The following is a 17,678-nucleotide window of genomic DNA, read 5'->3' on the forward strand; positions in this document are numbered from 1 at the left end:
GGTACATAAAACAAAAGAAAAGAAACCTGATGGAAATCCCCACAATTCCTGCCAGGAAGGATAAATACTCTGGCAGACGAAATAAGCAGAAACCTGATGGATCCCCACGAGTGGAAATTGGATCCACAAGTCTTCAGCATAACAAGGTACTGGGGATGCCTGGACATAGACCTTTTTGCCTCCTCTCACAACTGCCAACTACAGAGATTCTGCACAAGGACTTATCACAAGTAAGCATGGAAAGTGGATGCTGTATTTTTCAGCTGGAGAAACCTAGCAGTATATGCCTTTCCTCCTCTGCCGCTTTTCCCCAAGGTGGTACTCAAGGTCAGACAAGAGAAGCCAAAAATGATACTGATTGCCCCAGACTGGCCCTGCCAGCACTGGTACCCAATCCTAAAGAGCTTGTCTCAATGCCCAGCGTGGACATTACCTCAAATTCTTCACTTATTGACCCAACAAGACGGTCAGATACTGCACAGCCAACTCAGGACCTTAAACCTGGCTGCATGGCGGATAACGTAGCCATTCAAGATGCACCTCTCTCTAAAGCAGTGGTCGATGTTATTTTGGAGGCAAGGAGGCCTAGCACTAGAAAATCTTAGGCAGAAAATGGAAGAGATTCTGTGCTTGGAACCAGGCAGAAGGTATTGATAAGATTGTTCCAAATATTCCTCAGATTTTGCAATACTTAACTGAGATGCTGGATAAAGCCTTTTCCTTTTCATCAATTAAGTTTCATGCCTCTGCCATTTCAGCTCATTACAATACAGAACCACCTATTTTTTTTCTCATCCATTACTAAGGCAGTACCTCAGAAGGGCCAGAAACATAAGACCTCCAAGGAGAGCTCCCAATACCTGCATGGGACCTCAACTATGTCTGTGAAAAACTCCCACCGCCTCCATTTGAGGCAGCCTCTGCAGCTGATATAAAATTCTTATCCTGGAAAACCGCTCTGCACCTAGCAATAACCTCCGCTAGACGAGTCTCAGTTACAGGCACTCATGGCTGTGGAACCTTTTATTTTCCATCCTGACAGAGTTTCTCTGAGGACAAACCCTACATTTATGCCTAAGCTAGTGTCCAGTGTGGCCCTTAACCAAACAGTTCATTTGCCTACATTTTACCCAAACCCATAGAATAAGGGTGAGAGACTTCTGCATTCTTTGGACATTCACAGACAGCTACGCTTCTACTAGGACAGAACTAAAGCGTTCAGAAAGACTGAACAACTTTTAGTGGCATATGCTGCAGGATCACAAGGAAAGCCCATCTCAAAGCAGACTATTTCAAAGTGGATAGGCCACTGCATTCGTTTGCTATTCACAGCATGGCAAATCAGTGCCCAAGGGCATTAGGCCACATTCAGCCAGAGCAGCAGCCACTTAAGCAGCCTTCCTCAGAGGAGTACCAACCAGACATCTTAGAGGCTGCAACTTGGAGTTCAGTGCATACCTTTACAAAGCACTATCACTTGCCTCTCTACTCTAAATCCAGGGCAGGTTTTGCCACTGCAGTTCTGCAGGGCCTGATAGCCTCTCCTAATCCTCTTTAGCACCAGCCTCCCAACCTTTGGGATTCAACCCATTTGTAATGACTGCAACAGTGAAACCCAAACATAGTACAGTTGTGTACCTACCATAAATGTAGATGTTAGTGTATTCACTGTTGCAGTCCAGGTTACCCTCCCACCATCCCCCTTTTCCTTGCAGGGACTTATCTGTACTTCTCTATTCTATACAACCTATGTGGTGCATTTGCTTGTAGATGAAGGAAAAGTTGTTTTTTGTGTATGCATGCTTATTGGCATAATTTAGCCTACCTTTTTAGGGGCACGTGACATCTGGGGCAAGTAAAACTGAAGAAAATGGCGTCAGCTGCATCTTTTATACCCCCTGGCGCACTGACTGGGAGGAGGCGACATCAACTGATGCCAGACCTAGACTTTGGAACTCGGGCCGACCTGTGGGTAGCCTGCCAGCAGGATAACCCAATTGTAATGACTGCAACAGTGAATACACTCTAACATCTACATTTATGGTAGGTACACAACTGTACTTTATGGTAAGCACCCATAACTTGTTTGAGGAGATTTTTTTCTTAGTTTTTAACTTTGTAAGATTACATTTTGTTTTAATCAGATGATGATGATGACGACGACAGCAAAAGAAAAAAAGAGAAGAAAAAAAAGAAAGGTGAAAAAGAGGAAAAGAAAAAAGGACCAGGTAAAGCTGCTGTTAAAGCCATGCAAGAGGCACTGGCAAAGCTTAAAGAGGAAGAGGAACGGAAGAAACGCGAGGAAGAAGAGGAGCAAAGACGACTTGAAGAGCTTGAAGCAAAACGCTTGGAGCAGGTAAGGATATTTGTCTGCAGGAATTAGACAACATAGTGTGACTATTTGAAAATAATCTGTAGGAAGTGATTTGCTTAAGGCTGAGTATAAAGCCTGTGCTCACATTAATATAAAAAAGGATTATCCATTTTTCCCAGCAGTTTTCATGTTGCTTACGCAACAGCTTTTGGTGGTATTAATTAGTTTTACTGTCACCCTGGCATTCAGTTGTGTATTTTTTTGTCTAATTTGTTTTTGATTTTAGACATTCTGCCAGCCTTGAGTCTTGCTTCATATTTTAACACCTTTATTATATTATTACTTAAAACATTGTCAAACATAGATTTAAATAAGAGAACAAACAGTATTAACATACTATTTGTATACATTATGCATCACATATTTTCTCTTGAGTAGTTGTCGTAAGTCTAACGTTACATTGCTCAATTCCGGTCTTCTCTTAAACCTTGCTCATCTAACAGAATGTTGTTCTGCGTGTATTGCTCCCACAGTTTCCATGCGTTTCTTTGCTTTGCTCCTACTGTTTTCTAAAGATTTCACTTCCAGTTCTTTTATCTTTGTTACAATATTCAGTACTTTAAATGCAGTTGGTTTAGACTTGGATTTCCATTTTTTAGCAATTACTTTTTTGGCAGCCACCAACTTTCAGATTGTGTCCAATCTTAACAGAATCATTTCCATAGTTAGATCCATTTGCTCACAGTATTTCTGGCAAAGAGTACTCTGTAAGGAATTTTTAAAGTCTGCCAACTCGAACTCCCAAAATGTTTGATGTTCATTGTGTTATACTGCTGCAGTCATTACACTTGCGTTATCCTGCCGTCAGGCGGTCCCGCAGTCGGCAAGAGTTCCAAAGTCTTGGTCCGGCGTCTGTTGCTGTCGCTTCTTCCCTGATGTCAGTGCGCCAGGGGTATATAAGATGCATCCAGTTTCTTCAGTCTTTCTTGCCGTGCTGCATGGTGCCCGAAGCAGAAGCAGTTCGCAAGTGCCGGTCGGCCGACTCCTGAGATTTTCGAAGTCAAATTTCAGATCCGAAGTCTTAAATAAAGCTAAGTACCCCGTTGGGGAAATTTTTTTCTTGCCTCAGACCGATGTCAGAAAAAGTTAATTGTATTTCTTGTGGGAAGCAAATACCTCATAAGGGCTTCCACTCTTACTGTATTCCATGCCTAGGCCCTGATCACGATGTCACTAGTTGTCTGTTTTGTGCTAGATTTAACAAAAGCACTATAAAAAGCCGTTTTGGTTTTGCTTTGCACTGCTTTGGCCGAAGGTTCAATTATACTATGCCGTCGGATCAGCCGACTACCTCAATACCGAAAAAACGCAGAGACAAGGATAGACAGGCATCCGAGGTCCAAAACCAACGACAAAACCTCTTATAGGCCAGTTGCCGGTTCTCAGTGAGGCGCTTTCGCAGCCCCTGACACCCGCTACCTCAGAGCCACAGGCCACTTCCGACTCCCACCTGGAGACAACTAGGCCTCTGGAAACTCATGGTATTTGGTGTATTCAGACCTTCACAACTTACCATTAAAACAACAGCCAAGACAAAGGTACCATTAAAGACAAAGAAAACAAGTACAGCATTCTCCTGGACAGTCCTCCATGCCTAAGAAACAGATTCTTAAAATGGTCGACGACCTCATTACTCTAATCGGGGTTTCCCATCCCCCTCCTGAGAAAAGGTCTAGGCAGGATACAGACCGATTCCTCTGATCAGGTTTCCATTTCCTCCGATTCCTCTTGAGACCAGGGGTACTCTCTACCCCCCTATGAGGACTCTGATGCTGAAAAATCTATCCCTTCAGCTCCTCCTGAGGATTATTCTTTAGGGGAAACTTTACATAAGAGGGAGCATTTCCATTGGGAAAGTCAGGATTACTCAGAATCCAAGAAGAGGCTCAGGAATTTCCTTTTATTGCCTCAACACAGGCCGCTGGCTATCTCGCCTGTGCTAGACATTGTGGATGATGTGTTCTCTGAATCCAGCTGATGATCTGATTCTTTTCCCCTTGCTCCAGCCAGGCCAGATAGGTATTGTAGATTCCTTGACTCTCAAGTTTCTTTACAAAAACCCTTCTCCTGATCCAGAAACTATTTCCCAGGGTCCAAAAGGGGTTAAGGCTTCCTTTGCAAAAAATCCAGTACCCTCTGAGATTCCAGAGCTTTGGATAGATGGGGAAGAAAGTATACACTTCTGCAACCTTAGCAGTAAGAGCTTTAAATTGTCAGTTTCACATGCTTAAGTACCAACAATATTTAATGGCTCAGTTAAAACGGAAAATGCTTGCAAACTCAGAAGCTCTTGATTGTAAAGAAATGCAGGATTTATTGCATGCAGTTGAACAGGTGGGAAAACATACTCTGCATTGTGGTTTTGATTCTTTAGAGGCCTCTTGTAGAGCCGCAGTTTACAGGTTCTGTGATTCGAAGACATGCTTGGTTAAAAGAACAGAGTTTACCTGATCATGTTAAGGCAAAATTATTGGATGCTCCTTTACAGCATGATACCTTGTTTGGTGTTAAGGCAGAAGAGGCGTTTAAGAAAATGGAGGATAAAGCTAAATCTATGCAAACAGTCAAGGATTTCTTACAGGTACAGCCACCTCGGTTTAGCAGAAATTGGCCAACAAAGAATTGGTCCTTTACAGTGTCACAGGCCACAGAGAGGCAGATAGACGCCCAAGAGGCAGATCTCAACCCCAAGGCTCAGACAAAGACAGTGGGGCACCTCAACCCCAAAGGAGGTGAGGACAGGTCTCAACCATACAAGAAACAGTCGCAATGACTTCCCCTCCGTACGCCAAGCACGTCCCTTTTGGAAGCCCCCTTAGGGGGAAAACTAGCACTTTTTTCTCAAAACTGGCAAACAATCACCCTAGACAAATGGGTTCTGGATATCGTCTCAGGATTACAGGTTCCACTTTCATACTTTAACAAGGCTAAAAGGAATGCCATACCAGCCACAAAATCAATGGGCAGAGGCACAAAAATAAATTTCAGCCCTCATGGACATGAGAGCAATTCAGAAAGTACCACAATAGGAACAAGGACAAGTTTTTACTCAAGACTCTTCCTGGTCCCCAGAAAGGACAAGGCCTGGAGGCCCATACTAGACCTTTCAATTCTGAATACTTACCTGGATATTCCAAAATTCAAAATGTTGACATTACAGTAGCTTCTACCCATGCTGGTCAGGAAGGCTTGGCTTGTTACTCTGGACCTCAGAGGCATACCTGCGTGTCCCTATCGGACAAAATTGCCGAAGATACCTCAGATTCAAAGCTGGTACAATGCACTACCAATTCTCTGCACTGCCCTTTGGCTTATCTACTGTGTCCAGGGTATTCACAAAGTGCCTGGCACCAGTAATTGCATTTTGCAGACAAAAAGGAATTCAAATATATCCATACCTGGACGACTGCCTCATTCAAGCAGAGACCAAGGACATTCTTCTACAGCATCTGGCATTTGTAAAAAGGTTGTTAATTTCTCTAGGGTACACAGTAAACTAAAAGAAGTCAAAACTAGTGCCCTCGCAACAGATTACATTCCTGGGAGCCAGCTTAAGTACAATGGCCCAGATGGCTTACCTCACGCCAGACAAACAAGTTCAACTAGCTCAATATTTTCAATTACTGACAAAAACGTCCCATCTCCCTGCAAGAAAAATTCTGCAGTCCCTGGGATTCATGGTGTCCTGCATACTACTAATACCATATGCCAGACTGCATATGAGGAAATTACAGTGGTACCTAAAAAGTGTTTGGACTCAACACTCTCACAGTTTAGAAGCAGTAATACCAATGATTCCCTGCCTACAACAGGAGTTTCATTGGTGGGCACAGGCATGTCACCTAAACAAGGGTCAGCCTTTTACCCAACCCACAGCCAGGCAAACTCTAACAGATGCTTCGCATTACGCCTGGGGAGCACACATGGCAGGAAAATGCATTCAGGGTAAGTGGACCACAGGCCAGATGCATCTTCACATCAAAGAGATGTTGGCTGTTCAAAGTGCCCTAGCAGCTTTCAAGGACGTTCTACATCCAGGACGCTACATCCAGGACAATTTATTACTAAAGACAGAAAACACCACAGTAATGTGGTACATAAACAAGCAATGGGGCACTCATTCTTATCCCCTATGCAGGCAAGCCATGACCTTGTGGAACACAGCTCTAACGTATCAAGTTCACCTGCAAGCACAATTCCTGCCAGAAAAGAAAAATACTCTGGCAGACTATCTAAGCAGAAATATCATGGGCCCTCACGAATGGGAAATGAATCCACAAATTTTCAGCATGGTAACGTAAAAATGGGAATGCCCAGACATAGATCTTTCTGCCTCCCCACTGAATTGCCAACTACAAAAATTCTGCACAAGGACTTATCACAAACAAGCATGGAAAGTGGATGCTCTTTGGATCAGCTGGAAAAACCTGAAAGTTTATGCCTTCCTGCCACTGCCACTCCTTTCAAAGGTACTCCTAAAAGCCAGACAAGAGAAAACACAGATGATCCTGATTGCTCCACACTGGCCATGCCAGCACTGGTACCCTATCTTAAGGAACTTGGCTGAAGGCCCACCATGGATTTTGCCTCAAATTCCACACCTGATTCAACAAAATAATCAGATCCTGCATGGTCAGCTCAAAACCCTAAACCTGGCTGCATGGCAGATACATTAGTCAAACAGGCAACACCTCTCTCTAAAACTGTTATGGATGTCATTTTGAAGGCTTAGCACCAGGAAAGCTTACTCAGAAAAATGGAAGAGATTCTGCGCCTGGAACCAGGCTCAAAGCCTTGACCTTCTTGTTCCAAACATTCCTAAGATTTTACCATACTTAACTGAGATGCTGGACAGAGGCCTATCCTCATCAATTAAGGTCCACGCCTCTGCCATTTCAGCACATTACAACACGGATCCTCCTTTATTCTCTCATCCCTTGCTAAAGCAGTACCTCAGAGGGGCTAAAAACATAAGACCGCCCTGGAGAGCACCAACACCAACTTGGGACCTCAATTTTGTTTTGGAAAAACTGACCCTACCACCTTTTGAGCCAACCAATACAGCCGATCTAAATTTTTTATCATGGAAAACAGCTCTGCTCCTGGCAGTAACTTCAGCACGAAGAGTCTCAGAGCTACAGGTATTAATGGCAGTGGACCCTTTTATAATTTTTCATCAGGACAGGGTTTCTTTAAGGAAAAACCCTACCTTTATGCCAAAGGTAATATCTATTGTGTCTCTTAACCAAACCATCCATTTGCCAACTTTTTATCCAAGCCCCCAGAATAAAGGGGTGAAACTTCTGCATTCTTTGGGCATACACAGGCAGCTACGCTTCTACTCGGACAAAACAAAAGCTTTCAGGAAAACTGAGCAACTGTTTGTAGCATATACTGCAGGATCACAGTGCAAGACTATCTCAAAGCAAGCTATATCCAAATGGCTAGGACACTGTATTTGTTACTGCTACACACAGCATGGAAATTCAGTCCCAAATACCATTAGGCCACATTCCACCAGGGCAACAGCCACTTCAACAGCCTTCCTCAGTGGAGTACCTACTAAGGAAATTTTGGAGGCTGCAACTGGAATTCAGTGCACACCTTAACCAAGCATTACCACCTGCCTCTTTACTCTAAATCCAGCGCGGGATTTTCCACTGCAGTTCTGCAGGGCCTCATAGCCAATCGTAACTCTTTATAGACCAGCCACCCAACCTTAGCTTTGGGATTCTACCCAAGTGTAATGACTGCAGCAGTGTAACACTATGAACATAGTACAGTTTTGTACCTACCATAAATGTAGATGTTAGTGTTCACACTGCTGCAGTCCAGGTTACCCTCCCTCCATCCCCTCTGAACTAGCTGGACTTGTCTATACCTTTCTACCCTATACAACCTTTGTGGTGTATTTGCTTGTAACTGAAGGATTTGTTTTTATTTTATATGTATATTTTTTATTAGCAATATGTATTGCCTACCTATTGGGGGCACCTGACATCTGGTGCAAGAAAAACTCAAGAAAATGTTGTCTGATGCATCTTGTATACCCCTGGCGCACGGACGTCAGGGAAGAAGCAACAGCAACAGATGCCAGACCAAGACTTTGGAACGTTGGCCGACTGCGGGGACCGCCTGACAGCAGGATAACCAAAGTGTAATGACTGCAGCAGTGTGAACACTCTAACATCTGCATTTATGCTAGGTACAAAACTGTACTTTCCATGTTACCTCTTGGGGGACATCACACTTCCAACCTTTGCCATCTGCCTGAGGAAAAATTCTTTGTCTGCTTGGGGTGCAAAAATTCCTATGCAAAAACTTCCAAACAAAAATCCTGAAACTCCTAAACTTTGTTGCATACTCTGGGGCCATACATATGTCCTTCCAGTGTTCCCTTGCTGACTGCTTAGGCAGTGTCTTATTATTTTCTAGCCTCCTGTGATTTCTGTAGTTTTCGTTCAGTGTTTTTATATGCCGTGCAATTTATCACTTTTTAACAGCAGCTTATGTTTTAGATTTGTTTGCTTCTTATTAACCCTGTTGATGTTAGTGTTACCCTGCTGCAGTCCTCACACTTGGGTTATCCTGCCGTCAGGCGGTCCCGCAGTCGGTCTGAGTTCCAAAGTCTTGGTCCGGCATCAGTTGCTGTCTCCTTCTCTGACGTCAGTGCGCCAGGGGTATATAAGAGGCATCCGAAGCAATTTTCTTCAATCTTTCTTGCGCGGTGCCCGAAGCAGAAGCAGTTGGTAAGTGCCGGTCGGCCGACTCCTGAGATTTTCGATTCGAATTTCAGTCCGAAGTCTTCAATAAAGCTAAGCACCCCCTTTGGGGAGCCTTTTCTTCCCTCAGTCCGATGTCAGAAAAAGTTAACAATTGCATTTCTTGTGGGAAGCAAATACCTCATAAGGACTTCCATTCTTATTGTATTCCTTGCCTAGGCCCAAACCACGATGTCTCAGGTTGTCGGTTTTGTGCTAGGTTTAATAAACGAACTATCAAACGCCGTTTTGACTTCGCACGACATTACTTTGGTAGGAAATTTAATTATATCATGCCATCGGAGCAAACGATGACCGGCATGCATAAAAAAAAGCAAGTATAAGGACAAGCAGCCTAGGACCAAGCCAGACTCAGAGGCCTTTGCTGGGCCTGTCGCTTGTTCTCCGGTTTTCAGTGAGACGCCTACGCAGCCCCTGACTACCGCAGAATTGGAACCCCAGACAGCTGTGGATTCTCAAGCAGAGTGTACTAGGCCGTCGCAGCCATCTTCATTAGGCCTTTCCGACACCGGAGCAGGAGGAGACCCCAGTGCAGTGGAAACGCCTTCAGTTGCAGAAGTTGTCTTCAGACAGACTACACTCAACATTAAATCTAATGCTAAGCTTAAAACTACTTTAAAACCAAAAAAGACTGTACATCAGTCTACAGTTCAAGGCCCCATGCCTAAGAAACAGATGCTTAAGGTGGCTGAAGATTTGATTACCCTAATCAGGGGTTCCCATCCCTCTCCAGATAAAAGACCAAGGCAAGAGGAGGATTACGCTTCCTCTGACCAGGTTTCAATTTCCTCAGATTCTTCTGAGGAACAGGATTACACTTTTCCCCCTTATGAAGACACTGATGCTGGAGACTCTATTCCCTCAGCATCTCCCCCTGAAGACTATTCCTTTGGGGAAACTTTACATACCATGAGGGAATATTTCCACTGGGAAGGCCAGGACCACTCTGATTCTAAGAAAAGGCTCCGAGAGTTCCTTTTTCTACGCCAGCACAGACCACTTGCTATCCCTCCAGTTTTAGACATTGTGGATGATGTTTACTTGGAGTCTAGTCTAAATCCAGACTCTCTACCTCCTGCTCCAGCAAACCAGACAGATACTACAGAGTGCCTGACTCTCACAAATTCCTTTATAAAAGCCCTGTGGCTGACCCAGAAACAATTTCCCAGGGTCCCAAGGGGGCTAAAGCTTCTATGGCTAAAATTCCTGTGCCCTCTGAAAGGGATTACAGAGCCCTAGATAGATGGGGAAAGAAAATATACACCTCAGCAACTCTGACTATGAGAGCATTAAATTGTCACTTTCACATGCTGAAATATCAGCAATTCCTAATGTTGCAATTAAAACAAAAAAATGAGCACACATACTGAACAGTCTGAATTCAAGGAAATGCAGGATCTGTTGCATGCAACTGAACAGGTGGGCAAACATACTTTACGATGTGGATTTGATTCATTGGAAGCTTCCTGTAGAGCAGCTGGTACTGGGTCTGTCATACGTAGACATGCTTGGTTAAAAGAACAAACCCTACCTGATCATGGCAAATCAAAATTATTGAATGCACCTTTACAGCAGGATGTATTATTTGGTGTCACAGCAGAAGAGGTTTTAAAGAATGGAGGATAAGACAAAGTCTATGCAGGTCAAGGATTTTTTACAGGTACAACCCCCTCGTTTCAGCAGAAATTAGCCAACAAAAAACTCATCCTTTCCAGCTTCTGACAGATCACAGAGGGGCAAATACAGATGCCCAAGGGGCAGAGGTCAGTCACAAGCCCCTTACAAACCTCGCCAATGGGGTACTGCTACCCAGAAAGGAGGAGGAGACAGGCCCAAAGCTAGCAGAAAACAAACACAATGACTCAATCCTCAAACTATCAAGCAAATCTTTCCTGGCAGCTCCCTTGGGAGGAAAATTAGCATTTTTTGCAGACAACTGGCACATCATCACAAAAGACAAATGGGTCCTAAACATTGTCTCACAAGGATATAGATTCCACTTTCATACCTTGCCAAGGATAAAAGGAATGCCAAACCTGCCACCAAATCAATGGGCAGAGGCACAAAAACAAATTACAGCTCTCATGGACATGAGCTATTCAGCAGATACCTACACAGGAGCAAGGACAAGGATTTTACTCAACACTCTTTCTAGTCCCAAGAAAAGACAAAGCATGGAGACCTGCATGTCCCTATCGGACAAAATTGCAGAACATACCTCTGCTTCATTGCAGGTTCAACGCATTATCAATTCTCTGCACTGTCCTTTGGCTTATCTACTGCACCCAGGGTCTTCACAAAATGCCTGGCACCAGTAATTGCATACTGCAGACAGAGGAATTCAAATATATCCATACCTGGATGACTGCCTTATTCAAGCAGAAAGCAAGGACATTCTTTTAAAGCATCTGGCATTTGTTAAACACCTAAGTTGCCTAGGATAAACAAAAAAAAATCAAAACTAGTGCCCTTACAAAACATAATATTCCTGGGTGCCAGCTTGAATACAACGGCCCAGATGGCTTATCTCACGCCAGACAAGCAACAGTAGTTGACTCAATATTTCAAAATAATGGCAACAAAGACCCAACTCCCTTAAAGAAAAATTCCGCAGGCCTTTGGATTCATGGCATATTGCATACTACTAATACCATTTGCAAAACTGCATGAGGAAATTAGTGGTACCTGAAAAGCGTATGGACTCAGCACAGCCACAGCTTCGAAACAATGATACCACTCACTCCCTGCCTTCAACAGGAGTTTCTATGGTGGGCACAGGCATGTCACCTCAGCAAGGGTCAGCTTTTCACCTTACCCGCAGCCAGGCAAACTGTGACAACAGATGCATCGGACTGTGCCTGCGGAGCACACATGGCAGGACAGTGCATTCAGGGCAAATGGACTACAGATCAAAGACATCTGCATATCAGTCAAAAAGAAATGCTCGCGGTACAGAATGCCCTAACAGCTTTCAAGGACCTCTTACACCTAGGACAACTAATAATAGAGATGGACAATACCACAGTAATGTGGTACATAAGCAAGGGGTCACACATTCCTACCCTCTATGCAGGCAAGCAATGACCTTGTGGAACACAGCACTGTCTTACCGGGTTCAATTACAAGCACAATTCCTGCCCGGAAAGAAAAACACATTGGCAGATGACCTAAGCAGAAACATCATGGATCCACACGAGTGGAAACTAGATCCACAAGTATTTGCAATGATAGCTCAAAAATGGGGACGCCCAGACATAGATCTGTTTGCCAGCCCCCAAAGCTACCAACTTCAAAAATTTTGCACAAGGACATTCCGTCCACAAGCTTGGAAAGTGAACGCCCTCTCATTCAGTTGGAAAACATTAACAGTGTATGCCTTTCCTCCACTGCCTCTTCTAGCAAAGGTACTGCTGAAAGTCAGATTAGTGAAGCCACAAATGATACTCATTGCACCAGACTGGCCACGCCAGCATTGGTATCCAATTCTAAGGAACATGGCCCACGGCCCACTATGAATTTTACCATAAATTCCTCACCTGCTGACCCAGCGAGACAATCAGATTCTACACAGCCAGCTCAAGACTTTAAACCTGGTTGCATGGCAAATTACCTAAACAACCAACCAACACCTCTAGCCAAAGTGGTTATGGATATCATTCTGGCGGCCAGGAGACCCAGCACCAGGAAAACCTATTCAGACAATTGGAAAAGATTTTGCGCCTGGAACCAGGCACAAGGGGCCAAAATCCCCTTGATCCAAACATTCCTCAGTGTCTACAATATTTAACTGAGATGTTGCACAAAGGGCTTTCCTTTTCATCTATTAAGATCCACTCCTCAGCAATTTCAGCTCATTAAAACACTGATCCTCCTTTATTCTCACATCCACTCCTAAGACTGTACCTCAGAGGGGCTAAGAACATAAGACCGCCCAGGAGAGTACCAACACCTACTTGGGATCTCAACTTTGTTCTGGAAAAACTGCTGCCCTTTGAACCAGCTTTTTCAGCTGATTTAAAATTTCTTTCATGGAAAACTGCCCTGCTACTAGTAATAACCTCTGCTAGAAGAGTCTCAGAGCTATAGGCACTAATGGCAGTGGAGCCTTTCCTCATTTTTCATCAAGAGAGTCTCTCTACGAACTAACCCTTCCTTTATGCCAAAGGTGGTATCCAGTGTGGCCCTAAACCAAACCATTCATTTGCCCACCTTTTTCCCAAATCCCCAGAACAAAGGAGAGACTCCTGCACTCTTTGGACATTCACAGGCAATTGCGTTACTACTTGGATAAAACTAAGGCTTTCAGAAAATCTGACCAGCTCTTTGTAGCCTATGCTGCAGGATCACAAGGAAAAGATATCTCAAAACAGACTATTTGTAAATGGATAGGGCATTGCATACGTTTCTGCTACACACATTATGGGGAAACCGGTACCTGCTAACATTAGGTCCCACTCCACCAGGGCTACAGCTACATCAGCAGCCTATCTCAGGGGAGTGCCAACCAAGGATATTCTGGAAGCTGCAACTTGGAGTTCAGTGCACACCTTCAAACACGATCACTTACCTCTATTCTAAGACTAGAGCTGGTTTTGCCACTGCGGTTTTGCAGGGCCTACTAGCTTCTTCTAACCCTGTTTAACTCCACCACCCATCCTTAGCTTTGGGATTCAACCCAAGTGTGATGACTGCAGCAGGGTAACGCGATGAACATAGTACAGATGTCCTTCAAGAATGCAACTGCAGTCCTGACATATGGGTTGTCCTGCCTCAGGCAGCCCTTCGGTCGGCCGGATTCCAAAGTCTGGGTCCGGCGTCGGCTGATGTCGCCTCCTTCCCGACGTCAGAGCAGCTTGGGTATAAAGGCATCCGCCGACGCCATCTTCTGTCTTTCTTGCCGCGCGGTGCCCAAAGCAGAAGCAGTTCGCAAGTGCCGGTCGGTCAGCTCCTGTGTTTCAGTTACCGAAGTCATCAAAAAGCTAAGTGCCCCGTTGGGGAACATTTTTCTTGCCTCAGCCGATGTCAGAAAAAATTGAGAAGCACCTCTAGGCGGAAAATTATCCTTATTCTCAAAGAACTGGCACATTTTAACCAAGGATAAATGGATTCTGGACATAGACAAAGGTTACAGGTTCCACTTCCATACCTTACCAAAGAGACAAGGCATGCCAAACCTGCCACAAAATCAAAGGGCAGAGCCACTCATACAAGTTTCAAAGCTGTTACAAATGAAAGCGATAGAAAAGGTTCCTCCTCAGGAACAAGGCCAGGGATTCTATTAAAGACTGTTCCTTGTTCCAAGAAAAGAAAAGCAATGGAGGCCTATTCTGGACTTGTCCGCTCTAAACACTTTTCTCATTGTGCCAAAATTCAAAATGCTAACGTTACAGCAATTCCTTCCCATGCTGGGCAAGGGGTCTTGGCTGGTTACTCTGGACCTCAAGGAGGCATACCTGCATGTCCCAATCAGACACAGTTGCAGAAGATACCTCAGATTTCTGGCAGGAACAGAGCATTATCAATTCTCAGCATTGCCGTTTGGCTTATCTACTGCGCTCAGAGTATTCACCAAATGCCTGGCATCAGTAGTTGCACACTGCAGGCTCCAGGGGATTCAAATTTACCCTTACCTGGACGACTGCCTTATACAAGCAGACAACAAACAAACCTTGATAAAAAATTTGGACTATGTCATTCAATTGCTACAGGCTTTGGGATACACAGTCAACATTCAAAAATCAAGACTACTGCCATCCCAACAGATTATTTTCCTAGGAGCCAAACTGGACACACAATCACAAATGGTTTTCCTCAGAGGAGAAACAAGAACATTTACCAGATTACTTCAAAAGCCTAGCAAAGCTCACCCAGCTGACTGCAAGGAAGATCCTGCAGGCCCTGGGGTTCATGGCATCTTGCATTCTTCTGATCCCTCTGGCAAGACTACACATGAGAAAGCTCCAATGGTACCTAAAAAGCTTATGGTCTCAACACAGCCACAATCTGGAAGACATAATACCACTCATTCCATGCCTGCGAAGGGAATTTGTGGTGGGCTCAAGCAAGTCAATTAAACAAAGGCATGTCTTTCAACAAGCCTCAAGCAAGTCAAACCATTACAACAGACGCCTCAGATCATGGATGGGGGGCGCACATGGAAGGCAGATGCATTCAAGGGCAATGGACTCCCAGGGAAATGCATCTGCACATAAATCAAAAAGAGATGTTGGCAGTGATGCATGCAATCGAGGCCTTCGAAAAATCCCTTCAGCAAGGTCATCTACTAATAAGAACAGACAACACCACTGCCATGTGGTATATAAACAAGCATGGGGGCACTCATTCGTATCCCCTCTGCAGACTAACAATGACTCTTTGGGAAAAGTCCCTGAAACTGAACATCCACTTACAATCCCAGTTTGTTCCAGGCAAGGACAATGTTCTGGCGGACAGGCTGAGCAGAAATTTCTTGGATCCGCACGAATGGATGCTGCATCCACACATTTTCTCACAAATAACAAGTGTATGGGGAGGACCGGACATGGATCTTTTTGCCTCTCACCTCAATTATCACCTAGAGAAGTTCTGCTCAAGGACGCACCATCCTCTAGCCTGGAGAACGGATGCTCTCTCCTTCAGCTGGAATTCCCTAACAATTTATGCATTCCCTCCTCTGCCATTACTGACCAAGGTGTTACTGAACATCAAAGCAGAACAACCAAAAGGATTTTTGATAGCTCCGGACTGGCCAAGGCAACACTGGTATCCATTGCTACTGAGCATAACTCACACCAAACCGTGGCCCTTGCCTCAATGGCCTCTGCTTCTAACTCAGCACAATTACAGGACTGCTCATCAAAACCTGCAAACACTGCAGCTGACAGCTTGGAGGGTTCCATGACTTTTAAACATATCTCTCTCGGAAAAAGTTCAAGAAATCTTGCTGGAAGCACGCAGACCTTCCACTAGAAAAACCTATTCAGCCAAGTGGAAGAGATTCTTCATCTGGAATGCCAACAAGGGTCAGGATGCATCTGTGATGAGCATACCACAGATATTAGAATACTTGGCAGAAATGTTTCAAAGTGGCCTCTCATTCTTCCATAAAAATTCACGCTTCAGCAATCTCAGCAAAATACAACTGTGACCCACCTGTGTTTTCGCATCCCTTGCAAAGAGTTTCTACGAGGGATAAAGAATATCAAGCCTCCCAGAAAACCACCAGTACCTGCATGGGACTTCAACTTCATATTGGAAAAATTAACTCTTCCTCCTTTTGAACCAGCAGCATCTTCAGAAATGCAATTTCTCATTTGGAAAACGGTTTTCTTGTTGGCAGTTACCTCAGCAAGAAGAGTCTCGGAGATGCAGGCCCTCATGGCAGTACCTCCCTTTCTCATTTTTCATCAGGACAGAGTCTCTAAGAACCAATCCTTCATTCATGCCAAAAGTGATATCCAGGGTGTCTCTAAATCAAGCAATTCACCTGCCTACCTTTTCCAATCCTCAAAATAAGGGGGAAAAGCTGCTGCACACTTGGGACATACACAATTACGCTACTACTTGGATAGAACAAAGACCACCAGGAAGTCTGACCAACTATTTGTAGCCTATGCTGCTGGAGTGCAATGAAAGGCAATCTCCAAACAAACATTTTCAAAATGGATTGGACACTGCATCAGATTGTTACCCTTTCCATGGAAAAGGTGTGCCAGCCAATATTAGGCCACACTCCACCAGAGCTATAGCCACATCCACAGCCTTTCTTAGAGGAGTGGCTACAAAGGACATTCTAGAGGCTGCTACATGGAGCTCCGTGCATACATTTACCAAACACTACAACCTGCCTTTATACTCAAGATCCCGAGCAGGCTTTGCTTCGGCAGTCCTGCAGGGCATTTTAGCTACACCATCCCTTTCTTAGATCCTACCACCCCCAGCTTGGCTATGGTATTCAACCCATATGTCAGGACTGCAGTTGCATTCTTGAAGGACATAGTAGTTTTGTACCTACCATAAATGTAGATGTCCGATATATATGCAACTGCAGTCAGGTTTTCCCTCCCTCCTACCCCTCTGCTATTTTTTCTTTTGGGCCCATTCCCCCTTCCTTTAGTAGCTGGGAATATCTGTTATGGTGCATCTCTTTATTGCTGTTGTGCATGTCTGGAATTTTTTTATCCTTTCACCAAATTTAGCCTTCCTTGGAGGGCACCTGGCATCTGGGGCAAGAAACACTGAAGAAGATGGCGTCGGCGGATGCCTTTATACCCAAGCCGCTCTGACGTCGGGAAGGAGGCGACATCAGCCGACGCCGGACCCAGACTTTGGAATCCGGCCGACCGAAGGGCTGCCTGAGGCAGGACAACCCATATGTCCTGACTGCAGTTGCATATCTATCGGACATCTACATTTATGGTAGGTACAAAACTGTATTTTTTGTACCTACCATAATTGTAGATGTTAGTGTTCACCCTGCTGCAGTCCAGGTTACCCTTCCTCCATCCCCTCTAAACTAGCTG

The 17,678-nt window shown here is 44.5% G+C and overlaps 1 protein-coding gene across 2 annotated transcripts in view; it reads left to right on the forward strand.

Annotated features, from left to right (window-relative positions):
- The window catches only part of EIF5B (eukaryotic translation initiation factor 5B), a 3,606,765-nt gene that overhangs the window by 698,841 nt on the left and 2,890,246 nt on the right, over positions 1–17,678 (forward strand). For both annotated transcript variants that reach the window (XM_044070982.1, XM_044070983.1), the window contains exon 5: positions 2,145–2,356. In XM_044070982.1, the coding sequence (XP_043926917.1) occupies positions 2,145–2,356 (212 nt within the window). The remainder of the gene's footprint in view (positions 1–2,144; positions 2,357–17,678) is intronic.

The sequence above is a fragment of the Protopterus annectens genome, chromosome 5.part0, assembly GCF_019279795.1.
Source record: "Protopterus annectens isolate FY-2018-M chromosome 5.part0, PAN1.0, whole genome shotgun sequence".
Taxonomy (NCBI): Eukaryota; Metazoa; Chordata; order Ceratodontiformes; family Protopteridae; genus Protopterus; species Protopterus annectens.